The sequence below is a fragment of the Megalops cyprinoides genome, chromosome 1 (genome assembly GCF_013368585.1).
Source record: "Megalops cyprinoides isolate fMegCyp1 chromosome 1, fMegCyp1.pri, whole genome shotgun sequence".
In the NCBI taxonomy this organism is placed as follows: domain Eukaryota; kingdom Metazoa; phylum Chordata; class Actinopteri; order Elopiformes; family Megalopidae; genus Megalops; species Megalops cyprinoides.
The window spans coordinates 44,943,920-44,968,466 of record NC_050583.1 but is presented as its reverse complement, the minus strand read 5'-3'; the positions used below and the strand labels follow the sequence as shown (position 1 = coordinate 44,968,466).

Genomic DNA, 24,547 nt, shown 5'->3' with positions numbered 1-24,547 from the left:
ATAAGACAGTGAGGAAACCCTCTCTATAGGGATTTTGTCTGGTCTGAGACCTTGGTTCATTTATTCCTGACAGCCTTCACGTTTTCTGCCATTAAGCAGCGTCAGTTGTAATTCAGTACAAGAGTTGTGTAACTGTACCTGTTTATGTTGCATTGTTTCTCAGAATATTCGTCTCCTCAGCACATAATTGAACACTTCAGTAATTATATCAATGCATCAATTCGCTTAAGTTATAAACAAATGTTAAACACTTTCCAGCTTAACACACTTGCAACACACTTTAAATACAACTTATATTTCTCTGTATTACATTAGTAATAGTAATAGTATATAGGTAAGTGTGCATTGTCACAGAGGAACGTAGCGCGTCCAATCGTCGTGTTCCTCTCAGAAAATAGTACAACAGCCTGTTTGTTAGCAAGGTGAAACTGTGGTCTTAGCTAACGATGAAGGTGAATCAGGGCAAACATCCTGCACTATCGACTTCAAGCATCCAAAGACAAGCTGTTGTTATAACTCCGCCCACATCACATGCGTTTGTTTTGGTTCTACAGGCAGAAGCAGGAAGAAAGTGGACTCGCAGTCCCCCTGTCGTTCTCTGTTTGTCAGAGGCGTAGAATATAAGAAACTGATCAGATTTTTTTTTTTTTTAATTCTATTTTAGTTGTCTTAAGAAGTTGTTATTTTGGACATGTCTTCTCCACTGAATGAGAAAACCATCATAAAAGGTGGCCATCCTCCAGCAGGTTCGGATTGTTATTGTTACTAGCTATTAGCTACCCAGCTAAAAGGAAGAGCGAGGAAGACAGCTTAGCCAGTTACACAGAATTTTATTGATGTTCTTTAAATTCCTTCAAATGCCAATATTGTCAGTCCAAACACTTTTATGTGGTGTGTACATCTTTTCTTTACCAACCGTGTGTGTGCGTTTGCTTGTACTTAGGTTTATTGGGTGGGTATGCGTGCGTAAGTGCTTGTGTAGCTATGGTGGCCTACGTAGGTGTAGTTACACCTTGAGGGAATATTAAAATAACCAGTAACCAAAGTTAAATGTCGTTGGTAGTATATGTGATTTTTTTCTGTTTGGTTAAAACCAAGCGAATGTGTCGCTTCAACTGTCTGTTCTTCTTTTTTTTTGCTACTTTACGTCGCTTGGCGGAAATGATGTTATAAATTGTCTGCAAGGTCTACATGAGGTAATCTCTGTTGAGAAATTATCATCCTCCTTTACTGTAGAGAAGTGCGTGAGGAAGAACGGGTTTCTTAAGCCGTGTTTTTTTTTTAAGTGGGAAGTGCTGTTGTTTTATTGTTGGTGGTTATTGATTGATGATTTCTTGTTTATATATAGTCCTAGCTGGCTAATGTTTTACAGAAAGGGTGTATGCATACCTGTAATTATTTTCGGTCTCAAAGTGTCTGTATATTGATGTGAGCGAGCTTGTCGACATTTTGAAATTGACACACATTTCAGACCTTTGCACATCCTTTTTTATCTGTAAACACTGTTTCCTAGCAACCTGTTTTGAAGGTCTTCATGGAGATTTATATGACTTATGGAAAGCTATGGATGTTAAGTTTATAGCTTTGTTGTTTATTATGTGTTCTACAAAGAGAAACATTTGAGCTAAGAATTCCTGGCCAAGACACATGGGTCATTACATATCAAGTACACAAGGTTGGTGACCCAACCATCCTGCCTGTATTGCATTTATACATAAGTACACATCAATGGCCTTTTCACTGTTGCATTTTTACATTACATGAAATGTGTGTGTGTGTCTGTCTGTCTGTCTGTCTGTCTGTCTGTCTGTCTGTCTGTCTGTTTGTGTGTGTGTGATTAGCAAATTCTTGTTTGCACATGTCTTATTGTTACAGCACAGTATTTGCAGTTTTCCCCATGGATGGCAAGGGCCTTCTGTATTTAGTAAACAGGCACACAGATGTGAGAAAAATAGGACCAATGCTTTTTCAGTTTGGAACACGTATTTGTATGTCGTACGGGCTGCATCGCAAATATCCTCCTACACCCTCATTTGGGAGCATGATTCCGAAGAAGTGTGTCCCCATGTCATAGGAGTGGAGGGGATTTGTCATGACTACAGCAACCCTTTCTGAGCAAGTCTGTAGAACTGATGGTTTTGCTGTTAGGGAGTGAAGTAGATGATCTATAATGCAGTATTTTGTTACAGTCAGAGGCAGCTTAAACCATTCATCTGCGGTCAGCAGGCTAAACATCTGAAATAAGAACACGGTGAAATCTGAAATAAGAACACGGTGGACACAAGTGCCTGTAAATTTGGATATAAAGTGGCTACTTGGCTGGACTTGTTAGTTGGTAGCACCAGCTATAACAATGAGCTAGCTCACAATTTATTTGGCTGCCTAGCTATGTATTAGATATCTTTTTAAAACAAGGTAATGATAAGAATGATAAGGAGCTAGTAATAACTACCTCATGACACCCATGGATAACATAGAATTCAGAATGTATTCAGTAACCATGCATTGTCTTGCAGGTGTTAAATATTCTTCTCTGTTACAATGTTTGCAAGGACCAACAACTGCACACAGAACATATTAAGTAGTACTCAAACAATTCTGTCATAGAATACTGCTGGATAGATGCAAAGTAAGGACACAGAGTGTCGAAATGAGGACATTTTAATTTCAGCATTTAATTGTACTAACACCTGGGGGAAGAAGGTGTCAACGTTCATGAGAACATAGTTAAGGTGGCTTGGCGAGTGCGCCAGCACATTCACTTGCCCAGCACTTGGGAAGCACTGTATGGGTGGAACACCATTAGCTTCTCAAATGTGATGGGTGCCTTTGAGAGCACGCATGTTCCATTGATCCCCCCCACCACTCAGTTAATGTGCACAGAACCAAAGCGCACTAAAACCTGATGAATGTAGAGGTTGTAGTTAATTTTAAAAAAAGTCAACATTGAAACATTGTGGCAAAGTACCCAGGATCCTTACAAGTCTCTTTCATCTTCAGGAACAGCCATTTATTTGCAAAGATGAGAGACGAGGGCTATGGAGAAGGCAGCCTGTTAGGTAAGCGCCTGAAGGAAAAATGTTGAGCCATCATTACAAGTATATAGTCAATGTACAGTTTGGTTGTAATAATGTGTACATTGCTTCTATTAACTGTATTGGCTGGATTATAAGGTGGTCCTGATTATAATGGCCCCATTTTCAACAAAGAGTGATTTTAAAAATGACAAAACTGCACCGACATTAGTTGAAGGTGGAAAAAGGGAATGTTTTCATACTCACTAAAGAAAATGTCAACCATTTGACAGAGCTCCTCTTTGTCATGAAATTAGTGGTGTGCATTTTATGGACCAATTAATCTTTTCAATGTCCTGTATGCACTGGTTCATTATTCTAAATGATTTGTTAATTTGTCTCACCAGTCAGGCAACTTTTCCAGTATGTTTTCAACGACAACGACATCATCCTATAGAAATCCTCAACATCAAAAAAAGACCGTGAGTGCAGAAAAAAGTTACATTGAGATGGGCTGCTGTCTAGGCAGCATATCACAACTTCTATAGTTCAGTGCCTACAGTTCATTCAGGTCTTTCAGTCCATGACTATGTCAGTCTGATGCTATTTATCGACTGTACTGGTTCATTCAGTTCATTCCCTTCTTTCAGTGAATTTTACTTTTCCCTATTTATCATAAAAAAAGCTGCCACATTTGTCAAAACATCTCACGGGTCCCGTCATTGGGTCATTATTTTTAATAGTGTCTTATTTTTAGTTCACAGACAGGAGCTTGATGTTTCTGTTTCATAAACTGTCGCATTCTTTTTTGTCCTTTATGCCTCAAGACCCCAGCATACACCACAATGTTGTTCAATTCATATAGAGAAAAGACGAAATCCGTTCTTCAGTTCAGGACTTTTATTACTTAGTTCTTTTCAGAATGATGGAATAATTGCAAATTAAAAATAATGGCTTCTAGAGGTTTTACTAAATTATTTATGTTTACTGGGCTTTGGGTGCTCTCTGAAGTGTGACTATTATGCCTCTTTCCCCTGGTGAATCAGGTAACTATGCAGCATTGCTTAACCAGAAGTACTGGGGGGCTGGAATTTGTTTTAGGCTATGGAGAAGGTATATTAACCCAATGTATATGTCTAAATGTATATCCTTTGTCATTTAATATGAATACTACAAAAATATTAAACGTGTATAGGTATCCATTAGTGATGATCAACAATAAAAGTATGAACAGATTATTGGCAGCCTGTTAAGCCCACTTGTAGCAAACAGCCGTGACTATGTAGCTAAATTATTCTAGCCATGCTCGCTTATCACCACCATGTTGTTAGAAATTCTACCTAGTTTGCTAAGTGATTTTATCAGATGTTAACAAAAAAAAAAAAAAAAAAAAAATTTATATATATATATATATATATATATATATATATATATATATAAATGGCTGCATAAAATTGCTCATATGAGATGTTGAATCGCCGAAAGTTTTTCACTATACAAACAAAGCAGTGGAATCCATAGCAATGTGGCAACCTTAGGCTCTTTCTCTTGCAGCGAACACTGTCTCTTGGTTTGTTGTATTAGGCTATATTTAATTCCTGTTATATATTAACCCTGTGTAGCACTATTGCCGTGGGCCAGTGTTACTTCTGTGTACCACTGCTATGTACTGCATAGCATCATTGTAGAAAGTTGGCTATTCGCTAGTGTCTGGGTTACCTTAATGTTAACATTTATCAGACTGGCAGTCCTGCACACATTGCTACAAAGGTTTATTTTAGTAGAATGAGGAAATTCTCTGAAACCACATCTCATGCAAAGTATAGTGTCATAAATAGATGAATGTAAGACTGATAGGCTCTTAGAAATGGTAGTCTACGCATATGCTTTGCTGCAACATCAGTGATTACATCAGGTGTGCAAAATTAATCAACTTTACTTAGCCAGATATTACGCTGACACATCTTAACATTACCAATTTTAATAACAACTTAACTTCTTAAATCATCTGTGGAAGACTGAATTACTGTAAATATTGTGGATTATGAAAATTTCATTGGAATATCTAATCCAAAGTAGTTTTCACTTTTAATTGATCTATTCTGGGCATTTTTTCAATGTAGTTCAGATTTACTAAAGTTGTTTTATAAGGGAATATTGTTAATACAAGTGGTAGTTTGTTGAATTATTTGGTGTAATTCCCCTTTTCCATATATGTTTAAGTTTAACCCAATGCATAAGTTCCTTTTTTGCTCTACTCTTAAAAAAAGACAATTAACTTTGGAAGAAGACACAGTGCACAGGCATGGCTAATGGTAGGATCTAGGGATGCACGATGATATCGGCACAGCATCGGTATAGGCCGATAAAAACTTACGTTAATTATCGGCATTGGCAGATATGAAAACTGCTGATGTGTCAGGCCGATAAGGTGATGTGTTAACTATGTGCACGCAATGATGCTAAATATTTATTATGAGTGCCAGCAACAAGTTTCAATATGTCAGCTGTATGGAAGTATTTTGAAGTATCTGAAACAGATAACAAAATTGTGATTTGCAATGCTTGTAAAGCACCAGTGATGCGAGGAGGGGTAAAATATATAGCTACGTTTCTCACTCTGGGAGGATGCTAGCTGTGTGCTGCTAAGCTTTACTCTGCTTCTGGAGGGGCATGAGAAAAATTTTAAATAATGCGGCTCAGGAAGCAGAGACTGCAATGGGAAATAAAACAAGACAACCTGCGATCGCCTAGTTCCTGCTTTGGGACTCAAAGAGAGGGCATAATTTTTGTGTTTGTACACTTACACAACAACACTGGACAGCAAATAACATTTTTTGTAACTTTATTGTGTCTCTGCTCATTCAAAATAAATATTGCGGCTCCATAAGGAGAGAACGTGATGGGAAATAAGACCTTGTATATATATATATACATATATATATATATATATATATGTACATATGTATATGTACATATCACATACACACACACTATATAGGTATCGGCATCGGCCAAAATGAGTTTGAAAATATTGGCAAAAATCCAATATCGTGCATCCCTAGTAGGATCTGAAGTAAATTTAAGGGCTATCAAGACTTAACCCTAAAATAAAAAAGGATATTGGCTGATATCACACGCCTAGCCCGTAAAGCACAGAGCATTGCTGCCGGCCCCACTCATCCTTCGCACACGATCTTCAGTCCCCTCCCATCGGGGAGGAGATTCAGAAGCCTCCAGGCCCGTACCTCAAGGTTGAGGGACAGCTTCATCCACCAGGCTGTTAGGAAGTTGAACTCTCTTCCCTCCCTCAGCCATCTGCTCCAACACAGAACTGAACTTTGAACCCCACCCCACCCCCCCCCCCCCCACATACTGAAGCCTGGACTATTCTCCACCCATCCCTACTCCCAACATTAATCACACACAAACTCACACAGATCTGCACAGTCACTTTACTTTACTTATAAAAACAGTCTACATCATATTCCTGTGGAATATGTAGTTATATTTATATTTTTTATATTTATTCTTCATATTTATAAACCTACAATGTGCCTGGATGCCCTTGCTGTAAATATGTGTAATTTGTAGCTTGTTTTCTGTGAAAATTCTTGTTCTTGTCTCTCAGTGTCGTCATTGTGTTATGTCGAACTGTTGTATTGTCACCGTGGGCCTGAGAGAAACGCAATTTCAATCCTCCGTATGTCCTGTGCGTATTGGAGAATTGACAATAAAGTTGACTTTGACTTTGACTTTGACTGATATATGCCTATTAGCTTTTCGGCTGTCTACAATGTTGGTATCTGCCATGAAAAATCTCTGTTGGTAACCCTCTAATGGCTTCTCTGTTCGTGCATCACTTGCGCTAATTTGGTAATTTCCTTATCCAAAAATCCCAGCTCTTGCCCAACATAGGTGGAACGGGGCTGTCCAGCACAAACAAGGGGGTGGTATTTTTGTACCAACTTAATGCTTGGCAATAACATCCTAAACCAAAGCACTGTCGATCATCATGTGCTTTGTATCACATCTCCAAACGGAACAAGGCAGTGAACAACATCATCAGTGTAATATATAAGGATATAAGTGCACAAGTGTACTTGCTAACGTCCTCTTTCTTAGAACTGTTGGCATAAACCGCATCTGTCCTGACAGGTTGTGGTTGACATCTGTTATCTGATCGCAGTAAATTTAGAAGCCTGTGGCCCTGTGCAGTTTTCATTTTCCCCCTTTGCTTACCCTAGTTTTGAACTGAACTATTAACTGAAGAGATTGTTGTTTGGAAAAGGACATGAAATTGCATGATATGGCAATGCATTGCAAGCTTGCATTGCCATGACAACAAGTGCACCACTGTCTGTGAGAGTGTTTGTTAAACATAAAATGAGGTCAAGTTTGTGTATGTTAACCGCTAAAACTACCAGACAGATGGTTGACATTGGCTTCTTTGCTAGCTAGGTATACATGGCTAACTTCCCACATTTCAATCCTAGTGTTGAGAAACAGTACGTTTCAGGTCTTCAGGTCTTTGAGATGCTTTGATTACTATGTGTATGGAAACATTAGTAGTGGTCATATTTCATGGTACATGCAAACAGGTTATTTTGAAAGGTACCCTAACCAGGGTAAGCACCATTACCCAGAATATTGTTTCCATGTAAATGCAGTTTTTTGCCATGCCTGTATCAAGCTTACAAGCATCTCCTTTTCCTCTGCTATAACTTGGTGAATTTGGTTAAACCACACCTCCTCCATGCTTAAAACAGCAATGAGGAAATTACAAGAGAGAGGTTTGGCCATCATGATGTCCAGCTGTCACCACACCCACAAGGTAATAATTTCATATTAACTAACTCATTTAGTAATGGTGTTGGTTTTGCTCTGAGGTATGGCATTATGCCAGACAAACTACCAAATGTTAGATTCCCCCACCCTCTAAATTGCTTTGAGCCAACTTGCACCTTTGGTGAATGTGTAAAATTTTTGTTTAATTAGAACCCTTAATATGTGGGTTTTAAGCTGCATAATGTAAACAAATTATAGATTAATTTTGCTATGTAGTAGGCTAGACACTTCACTAGGCAGAGGCTAGAGGTGATGATCAGGATTACAAAAGTGATGCTGCATTTGTGCAGGAAGGTTTCTACTATGCCTCTAGTAGAAACCCAGCTTTGTAAATGGCTTAAAAATAAAAGTATCTAAATGTATTTGTAAGTAATTCTGTACAAGGATGGCTGCCAATTTAACAAAGCAGAACAGAGCAGATGTTCCCTCATATTCCAGCATCACTTTACCCTCCATACACTCCATTGCAATTGATTTATATAGTCCTTCTGTCTGTGCACATGTCCTGTTTGGTATTCTCTTTATTGTAACATTGCATTTTCTAATGGCAGGGGCCCGAACCTATATACATGCATGATATACACCTGTTGAGAGATTTAATTTAGGCAACGCACAACCTGCAAGTACGAAGCTTACTGTCTGTACATGACCATGTTGTGCTTTTATAGACGAAGACCCTTCATTTTACAGCACATTGGCCAATTCTGCAGTATAGGCTCATCTGTGCTTTCCAGGGACATACAATACTGCAGTGTACCATCTGTAGATGAAATCTGCGATCACAGCGTGGAGGTGTGGTTAGAGAATTGTGCTTGTAACAGAAGGGTTGCAGGTTTGACACTGGACACTGCTGTTAACAGCTTTGCTTTACTTGAAATCATTTATTAAATGTCTGGGTATTTAATGGGTAATGTGTAAAATGAAAGCCATGGTGGATAAGGTGGCCCGTTAAGTGCATTTCTCTGTTCTTGTCTCAGTGAAAGCGGGTGGGAAGCGCATTGTTCAGAAGCACCATGGAGGAGGGGAGCACCCTGGCCTGGAGAAGGACAAAGAGAGTACGGAGTGGGAGAGTGGAACCAGGTAAGAGGGCCCCAATCTCCATATTCACCTCATTAATATGTATTGTACTGTTGTACTGTACATGTGTTGCCCTGTTTGTACTTTTCTTAGTCCAGCAAACAAGTAAAACACTGCTGGCCCTGTGCTTCCTTCTGTTATATTTTTGGTGTTACTTCACAGTATTGACATCTAACATGACCATCTAACATAAGTCCCAATTAGGGCTGGTGTCCCTCTCAGCACAAATTTGATTCCTGGCTTGAATGGGCATGGATAGCTATTAAGGCAGTTTCACTGTACAGAACTGGGTAGCCCATGAACTCACTACTGGTTTCATAAAGCAAATGTGTGATGTTTGGTTGACTGTTGATGAGAGGCAGACAGTGGTGGTCAGTGAGCGTGCCAGTACAGTGACCTTACTAAGATGTAGCAGACAGACAAGGAGAGTGATGTTTGTGGAGAAACGTAAGCCTTCAATGGGAGGTGTCCTTTTTATGAAATGGACCATGGGCAAATATGAGTGCGTTTTCAAGGAAATGGCAATCTTCAGGATCAAACAGCAGATGGAACTTGAAATAACATTTAAAGTGTTTTAAAAGTTTGATTAAATGTATGAAAGGAAACTACTTTTGGAGTTTGGAAAATTAAAAACTGCTCAAAACAAATCCTGTATGGTTAACAGTTTTTGAGTTGTGGCAGAGTTCAGCTGCCACTCTAAGCCACCTGACCACACTGCTTTCTCTCAGGCTGTGGAGCCGCGTCAGACACAGAGGGAGGGGGGATAAGAAGGCAGACAGCAACCTCAATAGTAATATTAACCCTTTCACGCCTACGGCCAATAATGCAAACATGCAATCATTACATTGCATTTTCTTCAGGAAATGCACACAAATCTAGGTTACATTTAATCTTTCTTGTACCACAGCTCTCTTGTTGCTTTTCATTACTGTGGTGAAGTTTGATGTCCAATATTTGCTTTATGTTTGCTTTTTAAACTTCATCACCTCATAATGCTCAGAAATTGTTGGTGGATCTTGGCCAAGGAGAAATGCCAAACTTGCTGTGGCTCTATAGGACTTTTTTGAACATATTGTTATTGAATGGGTTTTGATTATGTTATTTTCATTGCCTATTTATCCACTTATTCTGAAAACGAACTTAGAAAAATATAAAGACCACTTGATATGCACTTGAATAAAGTGTTCAAAAGACCACTTTTAGTTCCTAGGACCTTATACACTACACAATGGAAAGTGTTAAGCTGAGGTAAAATTTCAATGCACAGCTGGAGTTACCACCTATGGACTGGTTCTTGTTTGTAAACCTTAAATCACATGACTCCTTGACTGTCTGCAGTGTCGATGATCCCTTTTCTTTTTTATGTCACAGCCCTCCAAAACCAGCACTTGTCATTGCTGGAGCAGTTACACGGGTATGATGGAACTTCGTTCAGTGCCTCTGTGTGCCTTTCAGCATCCTCTGTGACTGCGCCTGTTGTCTTCTGTTCTCTGCTGTGTCTTTGCATTTGCAATTTCTTTGTATTTGTGCTATTTATAATAACTGTGTGTCTTGTTCCCCTCCGCTTTCGTGCTCTTATATCTGTGTGTGTGTACAGGCAGTTTTCCTCTGCCTAAGCCTTTGTTTGTGTGTTTATGCGGGTGTTTGCATGTTTATGCTCATGAAGCAACTACAGTCTGTAACTAATTATGAAAAACTGCACGAAATAAATATTGTGTGTGTGTGTGTGTGTGAGAGAGAGAGAGAGGGAGTATTGTATGTGTGTTTGTGTATAATGTGATGTTTGTATGTGCAGGGTGACCGAGACTTTCCCCCAGCTGCATCCCAAGCAGCACATCGGAAGCCTCAGCCTTCCCTGGAGAAACTGCCCCCTCAGCATCACAATAAACAACACATTCACCAGCCCCGCAAGTGAGCCACGTCCTCCACACTCAGCTGCACTACAGTGGATTAGGGGAAGGGGTGGCTGCTGCCTACCAAACACAGACGTGTTCCTTTCTTTTGTGTTGTCTCTCTGTCTATCTTGCTTTCTCCTGTGCTCCTATGACAGCCTAGCTTTGCTAAGGGTTAAATTGGAAGGGGGTGGGATCAGAGAGTGTGTATGTGAACAAAGTACAGAGACAGGGCATTTATTCATACCCCTCAGTAAGTAGGAACAAGAAACATGATATGGGCATATTAGATAATTCTTTCTGATAAATGATTTTAATTTTAATTGTGGGTAACTAAAAAAAAACACCCAAGTGTTTCCTGGGATAAAACTAATTTAACGGTATGACTGTTTTATGCTATTAAGGTTTTTTTAAGGTTTACGTTTTTAAACAGGAAAAATATTGAATAAGTCCTTTCATATATGTCATGTTTGTTGTTCCAAATTAATTGGGTACAAGCATAAACATGGTGGAAATTGAGTAATATGTAGTTATGAGAGCTGTGCTTGATTAACAATGATTTAATGGTGCCAAATATGGCATGTTGACTCTAATACCCTCCTGATAGAGGATTTCCAGTTATATTCAACTATTTCAGCAGGCCAACCAAAGTCACCAATTCATTAAGGCGGTCTTTGGCTGTCTCATAAATTGAGATGCTTTGACCATGTTTCCAAATTAGAATATATTTTGAAATAGAGCACCTAAGTAAGACTTTCATCCTATGACCCATGCAGGACCAAATTTGGTTGATGAGCTGCATGGTGTATTTTACCATTTTTGGAAATTGTGTAACATAGTAACATTTTCATTATGTAAAAGTGCACTCAGACCTCAGGCAGCTCCTTTAATAGAGAAAATGGCCTGCTTATATGCACTGAATGTGCAAATATTAATGATTTGAAGAGATTCATGGCAGGCAGTGCACATGGGAATTATGGAAAATATTTTTCATGACTGGATTGATTGCCTTAATGGAAAACATTTATTTACATCAGAATTGTACTGGCCTATAGACAAATATAGAAGGACTATACAGTTGCAGGGCTTGGGTCTTGTGGTGTTTTGGAACAACCTGAGCCCTGAGATCTTTGTCTAAATGAGGACTTAGAGCAGCAATCGGTTGCTTTAAAAGCACTAACACTATTTGTGTGTGTCAGGGAAAAACTCTTATGGTAACCATTGTACACATATAATTCAGTTTAAAAACTGGTGAAAAAGTAATTATATGTTAATGAAATGTGCCTAAGAATAGTATTTGGTTGGCTTGACCTTGTATAGGTTTGTCAGTGTAATGCTATGCAAGGTACTATTATTGAATTTTCCTGAGAACCTATTGGTCCAAGAAGCAATTTGGATAAACAGTTATGTGTATGATGATAATTTTAAAGCGTAATATTTATTTATTTAATTTAAGAACCAGTCTGAGGATGACCTCTGTGTCAGTTATTTTCCATTTATCATATCCGGTCTAGGCTGTGTGGTGCCTGGGTAAAATTCCACTCTGCTACACTTAACCGTATTTCCAAAAAGCAGCTGCATTTTTAATTCCCTTTGTTTTGTATTTGTGTTTATATTTGGTTGGATTTCAATGCAATGTCAATTTCTCCACACAGGTTAAGCACACTAAGAGACAGTATGTTCAAATTGTTTGTGACATATAATTAACTTGATTGAAAGTATTTTATCTGTTTCAGATGATAGCCCATTTGTATGCTGCACAAAATTATGGCACTATAATATAGGTAGTAGTTCAGGTAAGGGAATTAAAGTTGCTCACTACCAAAGTTCACCAATATAGCATACACAGAGAAATAAATAAATGTGAGAACTGAAAATACTGTACTAGTAAGTCATGTAAACCTAAGAGGCAAATAGAATCATATAAAGATAAGAGTAAAATTATGGATTAATCACAAGCATTTATTTTTGTCTGTCTTGTTTAACACCTTGATCCAGATTATACTGAATGCTTCATGTATGGTTGGTTAATTTCTAAATATTTGATTGATTTGTGTCACCAATTAAAGCATATCTTATTTTTCACTCAAAATGGAGAGTAGTCTTGTACTATACTGCTTTTGAATGTACTTAGTCGATGGAGATTAACATATGTACGGGATCCAAAAAAATTTGCCTCACTCAAATGACTTTCTTTTTGTGGTTGTTTAAAATGGCATAAATATATTTTGCACCCGGAATCAGACCTTATTACAGTGTACATCTTTGTTTCGATCCAAGATGGCAGCTGAAGAATTTGACGATGGGGTCAGGGTCCTGAGTGGCTCAGTTGGCATCCCTTCGAATGAGGGTGAGCCCTACGTCCCAGGTTCAGAACCAGCCATATCACTGGCCAAAAGAAACTATGATCCCACAGCAGCATAACAATTTGGTTTCATTTTGCATGTGATAGAGGTGGGTAGGTCATCCCACTGCTCTCAGGCACGAATCAGTTGCTGGGATGACGTCAGTGGAGTAGTGCCTATCCTCCAATCCGTGTCCCTTCCATAGTTCTACACTGTCTAACTTGCAGTCTGGAAAAATAGCTGTTGACTGCCTGCAAGTGTACCAGAGGTTGCTTTCGGCTCACTTCAGCACTCCTGTGTGAGACTTACCTAATTTACCATGGGCGATTCCAAAATAGTTGTAGAAAGTGGAGAAATTAAACATGGAGTAAAAAATGTATAGTAACTACTAGAGGTGTACAGAGACGTCATTATCTGTATCTGTATCTGTTCAACCAACAAAATTATCTGTCTCTGTATCTGTATTCGGAGAGTAGACCGGAAGTGGCTTACACCGGAAGTCATGATAAATCTGGCAAATGATGTATTTTCTAACCTTATATTCATTGGCAATGCAATTTTTGGGCCTTCAAAGAGTCAAATTGATTTAATATTGGCATAATTATGAAACATATTTCCACATCCTCATACTGTAGTTTTCATCTCCCTCTCTCTCTTTTTTTAATTTTTATTTTTAACTAAACTAATTGTTATGAACTGTTTGAACCCCCACCCCCACCCCCTTTAACTGGGGGACATTAAACAATCAGAAACTGAAACTAAATGTTTTATAAAAAGAAAGATTCTGTTTTGCGTTGGAAATAGAAGCTGTCTACAGTAAAGATATATAGAAAAATATCCTTCAGTTAAAGGGAATAATCTTGCTTGCCTTCCTCGCGTTCGCGTTTCTTTGATGTGTTAACGTTACTGCAGTTCGCAAGGGAAACGAGAATGACTACTTTACAACAGTATTTACATAACAGTAATACATACGTTTTATTTAATTTATTTAGTTTTTTCCCCTTATTGAACAAAGTTTGGATCCAGCTGTCACCCCTCGCTAGCTCCCACACATAACGCCCCCTCCTCCTCGATGCCAGAGTTTCCCTGAGTGATACCCGGGAACGGTCAGCTCTCAGCCCGCTGCCTGCTTTGCGCTGACTCGGTGGGGGCGACTACAGAATATAGCGATCGCTTTTCAATAATGTGTTGTAAATGAAACTATTTTCGACTGTTTTTTTTATGGTGGAAAAAAAGCTAAAAACTACAGGTTCTAAGAGTCATTTTGTTGTATCGGTTGCGGGGGTAATCTAGCTGCCACACCAGGCTTTTGTCTCGCTAGCTCCCGCACATGACTCGGTTGGGGCGACTACAGAATATAGGATCACTTTTCAATAATGTATAGTAGACGAAACGACTAGTTAGTGAAATCGAAATCGGATTCGGGTGCATCCCTAGTAACTACAGAGCTACAGCTATTGTCCTTCGCGTGATCTGTCACCAATTGCTTTTGAAAATTATATGAACATTTCTTGTGTAAATGGCTGTGAAAATGAAACGATAGGTGCAGGTATGGTGGACTGACAACAAATATGAACAGCATTACAATGAGGAAATGGAGAAGTTGAAACACCACTGAAGAAAATATCAAATCAGGGGAGATTATGTTATAAAACGGCATATAAACAAAATCCCGGAAAATCAACTTTTAAATTTACTGATAGACTTTTCACATTCTCAAGACTATATCTGCGGTTGCTAATTTCTTTTATTAACATTATGAATTTGTTGTTGCTGGTATTACAAAGGATTGAAGGAATTAATGAAAAACAAAGATGTATAAATATATACATTTCAAAGGTAAGGGCAAAGCATGTTACAGTTAGATTGAATCTGGCTCTAAAACGTTATCTAGTAGTACATTACCAGGACTCCATATAAAACTGATATGCCCAATCAAAGACTAACCATGAGATTCATATTAATCTTGAAGACCTATGATGGATCAGGATAAGATAGCTGTAACTGTTATATTACTAACTGATAATATGCAAGAGAAGTAATACTTGAGGATTCTCAGCTGATTGAAGCCAGTGTACTCTATGCTTTGCTTTTAAGGATGCATTTTTAAAGAAAAGACAAAGTGATTGAGGGATGGTGTGGATGATAAGCTTCTTTTTTCTCTCAGAATTTGTTCCCTGGAATAGCTGTATGGATATACTATTCTGGATATGCTATTCTAAAGCACCTACTGTATCTAGATTGGGGACACTGTACTTCTAGGACTTCATACTGGAGAGGCGTTATGTAAGATATTCAGAGGCAGTATTCTATTGTATCAACACTTTAGCTGAGTAATGGTTCAGAGTTACCAATCGATCTAGCTTTTGTCACAGCGCCTAAATGCTTTGTTTAATACACATCTTTTCTTAATAGGAAAGTGATTCAAATGACTTGTCATTAAAAGGCGTACCTTTTTACAGGTACATTTCTGTCTTTGTGTCTGTATTCTTTCTCTGAAAGAACTCAAAGTAAAATACAAAGTGTGTCAAGTCTGTAGGCTGGGTGTGTTAAGCCAGTATGACAAACAATGGAGAAGGTGTGAGGATTAAATTTATTTATATAAATACATTACGTCCAAGACCAATCCTTGTGTCACAAATTTAATGGTATATTGAAAACATCATCAATGAACATTTTTTTCCCCACAGTAAACTAAGGTTTCCTTATGGAAAGCAGGGGATTTCTTTGGGACAATTAAGATTCAGCAGCCTGCAGAATAAACTTCATGGTAATAATTAATTGTCAAATATGAAATAGATTCGAGCAATTAAGCATATATACATACAAAAATCACTTAGAGTAGAGAAGTAAGACTGAACTTATGATACATTTTAAATTCAAATGAGGTCAGTCATGTCAATATTATTTACCCTTGTATTTTTAAAATAAATAATTATAGATTTGCTGATTCCCACATCACATTTGCACAAGAACATTTGGAACACATGCACAAAGGTCTAATTCTGACATTCTGACATAAAATTAACATTATTTATCCATTATACATCACCATTAACTTTTAGTTAATGGTGATAACTTTTCACCATTAGCATTGTTTTTGTGATACTTTGAATCAGGTAATTCAGTTTCCAAACTGTCATGACTTATAAGAAAACACAAGAATGTAATATATCACAAGCATGAGAGTCACAAGCATGACAGAAAATCCCATATTTTTCTCTACCCTGTAAATGACAATGAAGACTGAATGTCCCTCACAGAATAAAATAAAAAGAAACTGGTGAACAAGCTTATCAGTACACACTTATATATAAAAGCCATTGAAACAAGCATAACCTTCCTAACCTGTATGTTCAGTGGCATATCACACTGGGGACTGAGATAACTACTAAAGACAATGTTGTATTTTGCCACAGTGGATACAACAACAAGAGCATTTAAATGATCTGGTCTTAAATTAATCTGTATGAGTGTTGGGGAATCATAAAGATGGGGTTGGGGCAGAGGGGTGGACGCAGAGTGGAAGTGTTTCCTTGGGATGCATGTCCATTTCAGGGAGTGGAGAGAGGGACTTTCTGGCTGATGAAATATGGTCCATGAAGTTGGATGTGAAAGAATTCAGCAGGATGGGAACGGCTAAGCTTGGAACAGGAGGCTTTATTAGCATTGGTGAGAGATGTGATGCTGCCTTAGGGTGAGAAGGAGGTGGTGGTCTCTGTGTCCATAGACACAGGCATCCTCTTCTTGGTGCAGGCAGTGTACTGGTAGAGGCATTCCTGGCTCACGCAGCCCAGATCCTTGAGCAGCTTCAGCAGATCGTGGCGGAACTTGACACCAATGAAAGCATAAAGGAAGGGGTTGAGGCAACAGCGCATGAAGGCCAGGCTTTGAGTAATGTCCGTTGCATATAGCAGCTGATTGTCATATGTACAGTCTATGCTGCCCCAGACTTTATTCAAGGTGGTCACCAGCATGACCACGTTATAGGGCACCTGGAAGAGCAAGAAGACAGCTACCACAGCAAAAATGACCTTAATAGCCTTGTTCTTCTCAAAGTTGCGGGCCTGTATCAGGGTCCGCACAATGGCACAGTAGCAGAAGCCCATCACCAGGGCAGGCAGCATAAAGCCACCCACCATTTGGCCCACCTGGATTCCCACCCGTAGCTGGCCGGAGTCCCCAACAAAGGGGCTGCAGGTCTGGTTTTCGCTCACTTGGGTGTAAGCCATTTCAGGCACAGAAAAGAGGAGCGCCAAGGCCCAAAGTGCCACAGAGGACACTTTACTGATGTAGACAGCCTGCGAACGATGGCGGTGGGCTGAAACGGCACGAGCGATGGCGAAGTAGCGGTCCACACTGATGCAGGTGAGCAAGAGCATGCCGCTAAAGAAGCTTATCTTGTAGACACTGTACATGGCCTTGCACAGGAACAGTCCCAGTTCCCACCTGTCGAGACAGTTAGCTGCCCAGAAGGGCAATGTCAGCACAAAGAGCAGGTCTGCTGCTGCTAAATTCAGCAGGTAGACGTCAGTCATTGTCTTCAGCCGCTTGAAATAGACATAGGTTAGCATCACCAGAAAGTTGCCCACCAGGCCCACGAAGCAGATGACTGAGTAGATGACAGGCATGAACCAGGACCGGAAGTAGCGATTTGACACCTTCATGCACTGGTGTTCATAACCGTCATAATCCACTGTATCGGTCTCTGGCTCTGTACTATAGTCGTCATTGTAGGCCTCTGTTGTCATCGTCATATTGCCATCTGACATACAGGTCTAAGGCAAAGGCAAAAACATACAATTAAGTTTTACAGCAAAACTGTAGTCAGAGTTTCAAAATTCAAAATAAAATGTAATGTAATGTAAATGTAATACAAGCTATATATGAGAAGTGTTTAAAATAGTTAAATATGAGATATTATAAATATTGAATCGTGTACATGAATTGTACATTGTCACTGTATATGGAATGATACTGCCCATTTTCTGGCTGCATTCTTCGTGACTACACTGAAATTTATTCAGTAATTCTTCAGTAATGTTTGAATATATATTTTTCAAAACAGCTTCATCAAATGTTAACAGAGTTAGTGTCAATTTAACATCAATATATTTGAGAAGGTCTGCATGTTAAAGGCTCATATGGTTGGAGCTTAATCTTTACAGGGTTTTCTATCATTCAGATGAGACACCATGGTGTCCACTTCAGGTGACATAATTAAAGCAGTTACCACATAATTGCAGTTATCTGAATGGGAAGATGCTTAGTTTCTTGGTTTCTGTCAACTATATTTCACTGTCACCATTCAGTAATTGTAATAAAGAAATGATAACATATTCTAGTTGCATGATAAATGTGCTGCCCTTGACACATTTTAATTTCTGTACATACTTTCATGTTTCTGTGGCTATTGCACCTACAGCTGGGTCACCAACTATCTTTCAAAATCTGTCATATTTCTCATGTTGCTTCAGAACCTCACATATTAAAGTGTTGAATTTGTTTGTTTATTTATTTAACAGCAGAAACATATCAGTTATTAGTATTGACATTAATAAGTAACATGTACAAACTTTTTAATTGCGATTAAATGTGACCTTTTTCATTTGGTCAACAATTTTGTCTACTCACATACATTTATATATGGCATAAATGTATTTAATTAGGTGTAGATTGTAGAAGCACCTGCTAAACTGGCTTCTGAAATCACAACTAAAATAGAATAATCTGGTTAGAGTGCAGCGCAGCAGAAGACTATATGCATTGACTTTTCTACTTTGCAAATGAGTTCACCAAGGGGAAAGCTTGCTGTTTATAGGAAGCAGAAGAAAGGTTTAAGACAAAGATCTTTCCCCCCATCCTCCAGACCCCTTGATTCTTTAGCACCTATGCAAAATGTATCTAATCTCTTAACCACTTCCTGAGCCAGCAGGCTGCTCTGCAGAAAACCACAGCACTTCTGCTTTGAGCAAAACAGACATCAGGTGTGTTTATCAGGTGTGTTTTTTTTCAGCCACAAGGCTAGGGTCCGCTATGGTCATGTTCTACAATCACTTTTCTTTAAGGTGAAAAAACTACTATTATTTCAATAACTGCTAACTACATGTCATGTCATGTAACTGCTACCCTGCATGTCATCTCACAGTAAGAGGAAGTAATATTTTTATTGTGTGGTTTATCTGCAAAAATGTGTAGAATGTATAGAAATGCCAAATACATAAAGCAGTGCATCCTTAAAATTTCATCAAACAATTTAGGTCACATTACCTTACAAGAACTCAACAAGCAGTATTGCAAAGCAATACTACCCGATGTCTCTACATTTCTTTCATGTAATTTAGCTGTGTTTTTTCTTTATTTTGCTACTTTAAACAGTTTAAATGCTACACGTAAGTCTAGACATATGCCATCTGGACTGTACTTTGTCAATGGTGTTATATTACATTCATAGAGAATATGTATTATACCCAGACACTTTCCAGTATTTGAGAATGATGGCAAAATTCTTTGTTAGAGTGTTTAATCATTCCATTCCTTCAAAGCATAAATGGTACATCTTTTAGTATACTGGCAGAGATACTGAATTTTTAAAAGTTATTATTAGTATTATGTTTTTAGGGGCAAAAAGCAAATTCGTTCACTTATGTAGCTTGTTTTTCAGTGTAGATGTCAGTTGGTTGGAAAAGGGATAAGTATAGTATAAGTATAGTATACTTACTTAGCTCCTCCCTGAGTTTAGCATTACATTTCTATCTACTGAATTAAGTTACTATATAAAACTGTTGAGAATTGTATGGTCAGTGAAAATAAACCAAGTTTCCATTTGACATATATTAAATTTTACATTTGAATCAATGCATCCCATTTGATAACCCTGCATAATCTGTCTGTCAACAAAATGTTAACTGTCTTTAAACCCGGCATATAGTATTCTCTCTGTCAGCTGAAACTTGGAAGCAACACTCAAGATGCATTCATTAATGAATGTTCAACTCAGCCAGTGCTATGAATTAATTTGTCTACCTTAAGGTGCTTATTGGCCGTACACGCATGCACACATGTTCATAAATAGGCTATCTGAAAGTAATGACTCGTGTCAGATATGACTCGTGACATCAGTGAATCAGTGATCAAATTTCCTGGTCACATAGTACCAGCTAGTGTCATGGTATGCCATGATATACAGTATCTCCAAAACTCTAGTGCCCAAACGAAGTGCCAGTATTTTGTGTAGGCAGCGAGTAAATCGTCCAGTGTTTGGCAACACTTTCCTAAGTGTGTTAATTGTTACGCTGCGTTGTGCAAGCTATGCTGTGTTCAGCAAGCATTTTAATGTTTGTTCACATTCTTTTTTTCCCTTAATCTTAATGATTGTCCTATGACATAGCTGGGAAGGGAGATATTACTCTTTTGTGAAAACATCTCATTTTATTATAATTTAGGTTTGTCTGCAAATGGTGTTAGCTAATGATTCTAGTGAGAGCCTGGTAACAAGATGGATTTAATAATTTGGCCTATTCCATGCAACAAAGTTGATGGAAAATTTCCAAATGAGAACAAAAATAAATCTGGCTAGCTAGCAAGCCAGCCATTGTTATGATTTGAGATTACAGGGCAAGAGCTAATGAATGCAGTAGTACTTACAGAAGAAATCTATTTAATTAGCATTAAAGTGTAGCAGACCAGCTAAATACATTCATTTACTGGTTAGTTTGATTCCCTACATTGTACACAGTAAAATGGAACCTTAACTTTAATGGGGACGTGTTTTCCTTGCAGTGATCACTACAGCTATTATTAAGCAAGCCAATATCAAAATGAACCTCTCAACAAGAGAAAACAGATTGTTTAGAGAGCATGAGGAAAATGTGTGTGTGTCTGTGTTTGTTTTGGGGATAGGGTTCATCCCTCTAGCTCTGTGTATTAGGCACCAGTTAAAGAAGAAAAGAAACAAACAGTTCCATGTGGGTAAATTAACTTAGATGATACAAAAGGTATTGTATTGTAGAACTAAGAGTAATTTAGGTTCTTTCTGTGGGGAGTCCCCTCAAAGGGCTGACTCTTCAAGCAGCACCTTTAGTGGTTGTGTCCAGCCAACTAGTATTTTGGCTGGACGGTATATCTGCCATCTCAGTTTCCTTTTTTGTTTCATGCTGCATAACCTTCCTGGTCATTGTGTTTGTGTGTATACCCGTTCCACTGTTGTTTGTCAACATAAACGTTTGGTGTGCAATGAAGACCGCATTGAGCTTACCTTGAAACAAATGGTCCAGATCAGCAAGGCCAGTTGGGATCCTGTGAAGAAAATAACATATCATTTGGCATCTCTACACTGTAAGCTCAGCATTACAATACAATACTTTAAAAACACATTATGAGCATCTTACTTATTAGGGTGATCAAAGCAAGCTAATTAAAAATTATGGATAATGTGTAATGACCTGCAATTTGTCTCTGAAGTAACACTACAATATATACAGTATAGGTTTTCAGCATTCGCTATAGATCGAATGACCGTGCTTTCAGTTGCATGTGTTGATAACACTTCACATTGTTCCTTTGGGCCAAATGGACATAAATGTGTAACCTGTGAGTCTGATGTATTTGTTGTCAGTTATTTTTCAACCAACTGGTAGCCTGTCTCAAACAGGAGAAAATTCATAGCTGTCTGGCAGCTTCCCCTGTGACATTGAATTGGCATAATACTTAATGCACAAGGCTTCTAGAGCTTCTGACAAAAGGTAAGCTATAAACTGATCTTGTCGTAATTATTCTAAATAAATTTTGGAATAAAAATATGTATACTTAATTAAATAAAAACTTTGAATATGCAGATGAAGTGCACTTGAATGATATGATCATTTTAGCCGTGCTGGAAATACTTGTACGTTCATATAAACATCAAAGAGCACTCTCTATTGTCAGTAGCACTGCTGTGTTGCTTTATTATCATAAGATGTTACCATGGAAACCACAGCTCTTCAGACCTCAAACAAGGTAGTGTGCAGCCATGTATTATGGCTAAGCAAATCAACATAAAAACAAATTACCATAAATGAACTGACATGATACACAATTACAAAAACAAGAGAAGCACTGTCATAAGCTATGTTACTCACAGCACATCTAATATTCCACGAAAAAAAAGAATAACTGAAGATGATGATTGGTTGAGAAGAATAAACTGAAAGTGAACATCTCTGGAGTCATAGAGGGCTAATCTCACAATTTCAGAAACAATGGGCTGGAGGAACAGCTACATGTTGTGGTTATTGTCATGCAGAGAATTCCACCAAGCTGTGGTGTCCCTGTCAATATTAATTCTTTTGTGTTTACAAACCCAAAAAAGAGTTAAACATTTTTTACCCTTAGATCCTGCTGGCCACCGTCATATCAATATATCATTACAACATTATGGGAAATCCTGCTTTTGATAAAAAAATGATTAAAAATGATAGTGAAAACATTGTGTTATAGATGAGTAAGTATGGGGGTTGTCCCTGGTGATTTTGAAAGAACCTTGACAAGCGGGTATTTTTGGACTGTAATATCTCAATTTTCTGAGAAAAAGATCATCATGGACAAACAGCAGTGGCATACAGAAACTTTAAAGCTGTATGGGGAACAGTTTAATTACCATCTTCCACTCCTCATTTGTCATTTTAGTGCTTTGGCCTATGGGTTCGGAACAGAAGAACAATCGCCTTTTGCCACATTCCAGTAAACCATTTTTTATTCTTTTGGGAAGTACATTGTTGACATACAGACCGTACGGCTTGTCCACACACTGGATGAGAAAAGCAGCTTGATCACCCTGAGGTTAACTGTTTGACTTTCTTTCTCCCCTTCATCTTATTGCTATATTCAGGTTCCGTAATAAACAGGTGCTACACTGCTGCTCTGTTGTCAAGTCAGGAGTTTTATACAATATAGCCACAGCAAAAGCCCTATTCCTTTTGCATGCTAGTAACAGGATGATCGCAATAACCTTAAGGATTGTTATATAATAATATATTCATTGATCTGCCAATAGGAAATCCATGTACAGAACTTAAAACTCCTTGACATATAACTTGGCGTCATACAAAGTACAGGATTATCTACTGTAAATAATAAGTGCCAGTCATCTTCAAAAGGAGACATACTTTGAGTTAGACCTGAATATATAATATAATATAATATAATATAATATACCATCACTACACATGTTCTCCATTATAAATAAAAAGTGTGAATACTGTAAATGACAGAGATTTATTCAATGCACTGATACTCCACATAGATTTCACCTGGCAAACCCTTCACACATCTGGAAGACACTTTTCATCATCGTAAAATGGCAATACTATAATTGTAATGGCAAGAGGTGACTGAGAGACTCACGTGTGACATTTGCCATGCTGCCAGCAGAGTCGAGTTGCCCTTCCGTTAAAACTCCTCTCGCTTCTACTCTTGTCTTACAAGCAGACAGCCACTCACCAATGTGTCACAGCGCGATGAGTATCTTTCTTCACTTTAAAAAAAAAAAAAAACTCTAATTTGAGCTGACACCTCCCCCAGGCCCAGCCAGCAGCTGTCTTGTGACCAGTTACTCATTTCAGGCTTCCATGAAAAAAAAAAAAATGAATACAAACGAATGAAAATTAAGTTCATTTCGGTGGCATTAGAAAAAAACAGACCACCTGAAGAGTTTCCTGTACATGTTTGTGTTTCCTGCGCAGCTCCTCTGTGCAGTCTGATCAGATGGGGAGTGAGTCTTGCTTAGAGCAAACTGACTACACTGTTACATTGTTGGTTTTTAAGAGATGCATTGCCAGATTATTGGTAGTTACTTTAAACCTTCAGTTCGAAGCACTTGAATTTTATCAGTCTTATTGTCCTGTCCTCTACATATCTGTGGCACGTTCTAGTAAGTAGCCCTTTGAATTTTGACTCTTTGTCACATATATTTCAATTATGTGAAATATGATGAGGAGAAGGTTCACTGAAACGTTCCACATACTCTAAAATGAGTGGGGACAAAGACCAATGTTTATGAATTTGATACGATTTAAATAAAAGTATTTTCCACATGAAACAAGCACAGTAAAGGTAATCCCCCACTGAGTTTAAGTAATGTTAAGGAGACAATAACATTAACTTAACATCACTGTGATTTCACTTCAACATTATCAATAGTCTGTATGAATGTTTTCATCAGCCAAGTGCACTAAAACATGAAGCCAGACCAAGTATCCTTAAATAATGTCTTTTATTAAACCACAGGTGACTTGAAACCTTAAAAATGATGTGAAACTGGAGGCACCTGTATTCAACGTTAGGCTTTAACAGCTTAATGCTCACCCTCCTTGTGCTGAAACACTGAAGA

General features: G+C 38.2%; 2 protein-coding genes across 3 annotated transcripts; one reads left to right on the top strand and one right to left on the bottom strand.

Moving 5' to 3' along the window:
* Window positions 1–557: 557 nt before the first annotated feature.
* On the top strand, window positions 558–11,155 carry LOC118790214 (death-associated protein 1-like). 2 transcript variants are annotated; one of them, XM_036547109.1, is made up of 5 exons: window positions 669–746; window positions 3,001–3,059; window positions 8,840–8,942; window positions 10,311–10,353; window positions 10,735–11,155. In XM_036547109.1, the coding sequence occupies exons 2-5, from the start codon at window positions 3,023–3,025 to the stop codon at window positions 10,852–10,854; spliced, it is 303 nt and encodes a 100-aa protein (XP_036403002.1). In that variant the 5' UTR covers window positions 669–746; window positions 3,001–3,022; the 3' UTR covers window positions 10,855–11,155. The 2 variants fall into 2 exon arrangements, with proteins under 2 accessions (XP_036402994.1, XP_036403002.1); XM_036547101.1 differs by lacking the exon at window positions 3,001–3,059 and having other exon boundaries at window positions 558–746; window positions 10,735–11,154.
* Window positions 11,156–16,313: 5,158 nt separating this feature from the next.
* Window positions 16,314–23,654, bottom strand: ccr7 (chemokine (C-C motif) receptor 7). The gene is made up of 3 exons (XM_036535059.1): window positions 23,563–23,654; window positions 21,434–21,474; window positions 16,314–17,954 (listed from the first exon to the last, which is right to left on the bottom strand). Exons 1-3 carry the CDS (start codon window positions 23,576–23,578, stop codon window positions 16,869–16,871), a joined length of 1,143 nt encoding a protein of 380 aa, XP_036390952.1. The 5' UTR covers window positions 23,579–23,654; the 3' UTR covers window positions 16,314–16,868.
* Window positions 23,655–24,547: the final 893 nt, after the last annotated feature.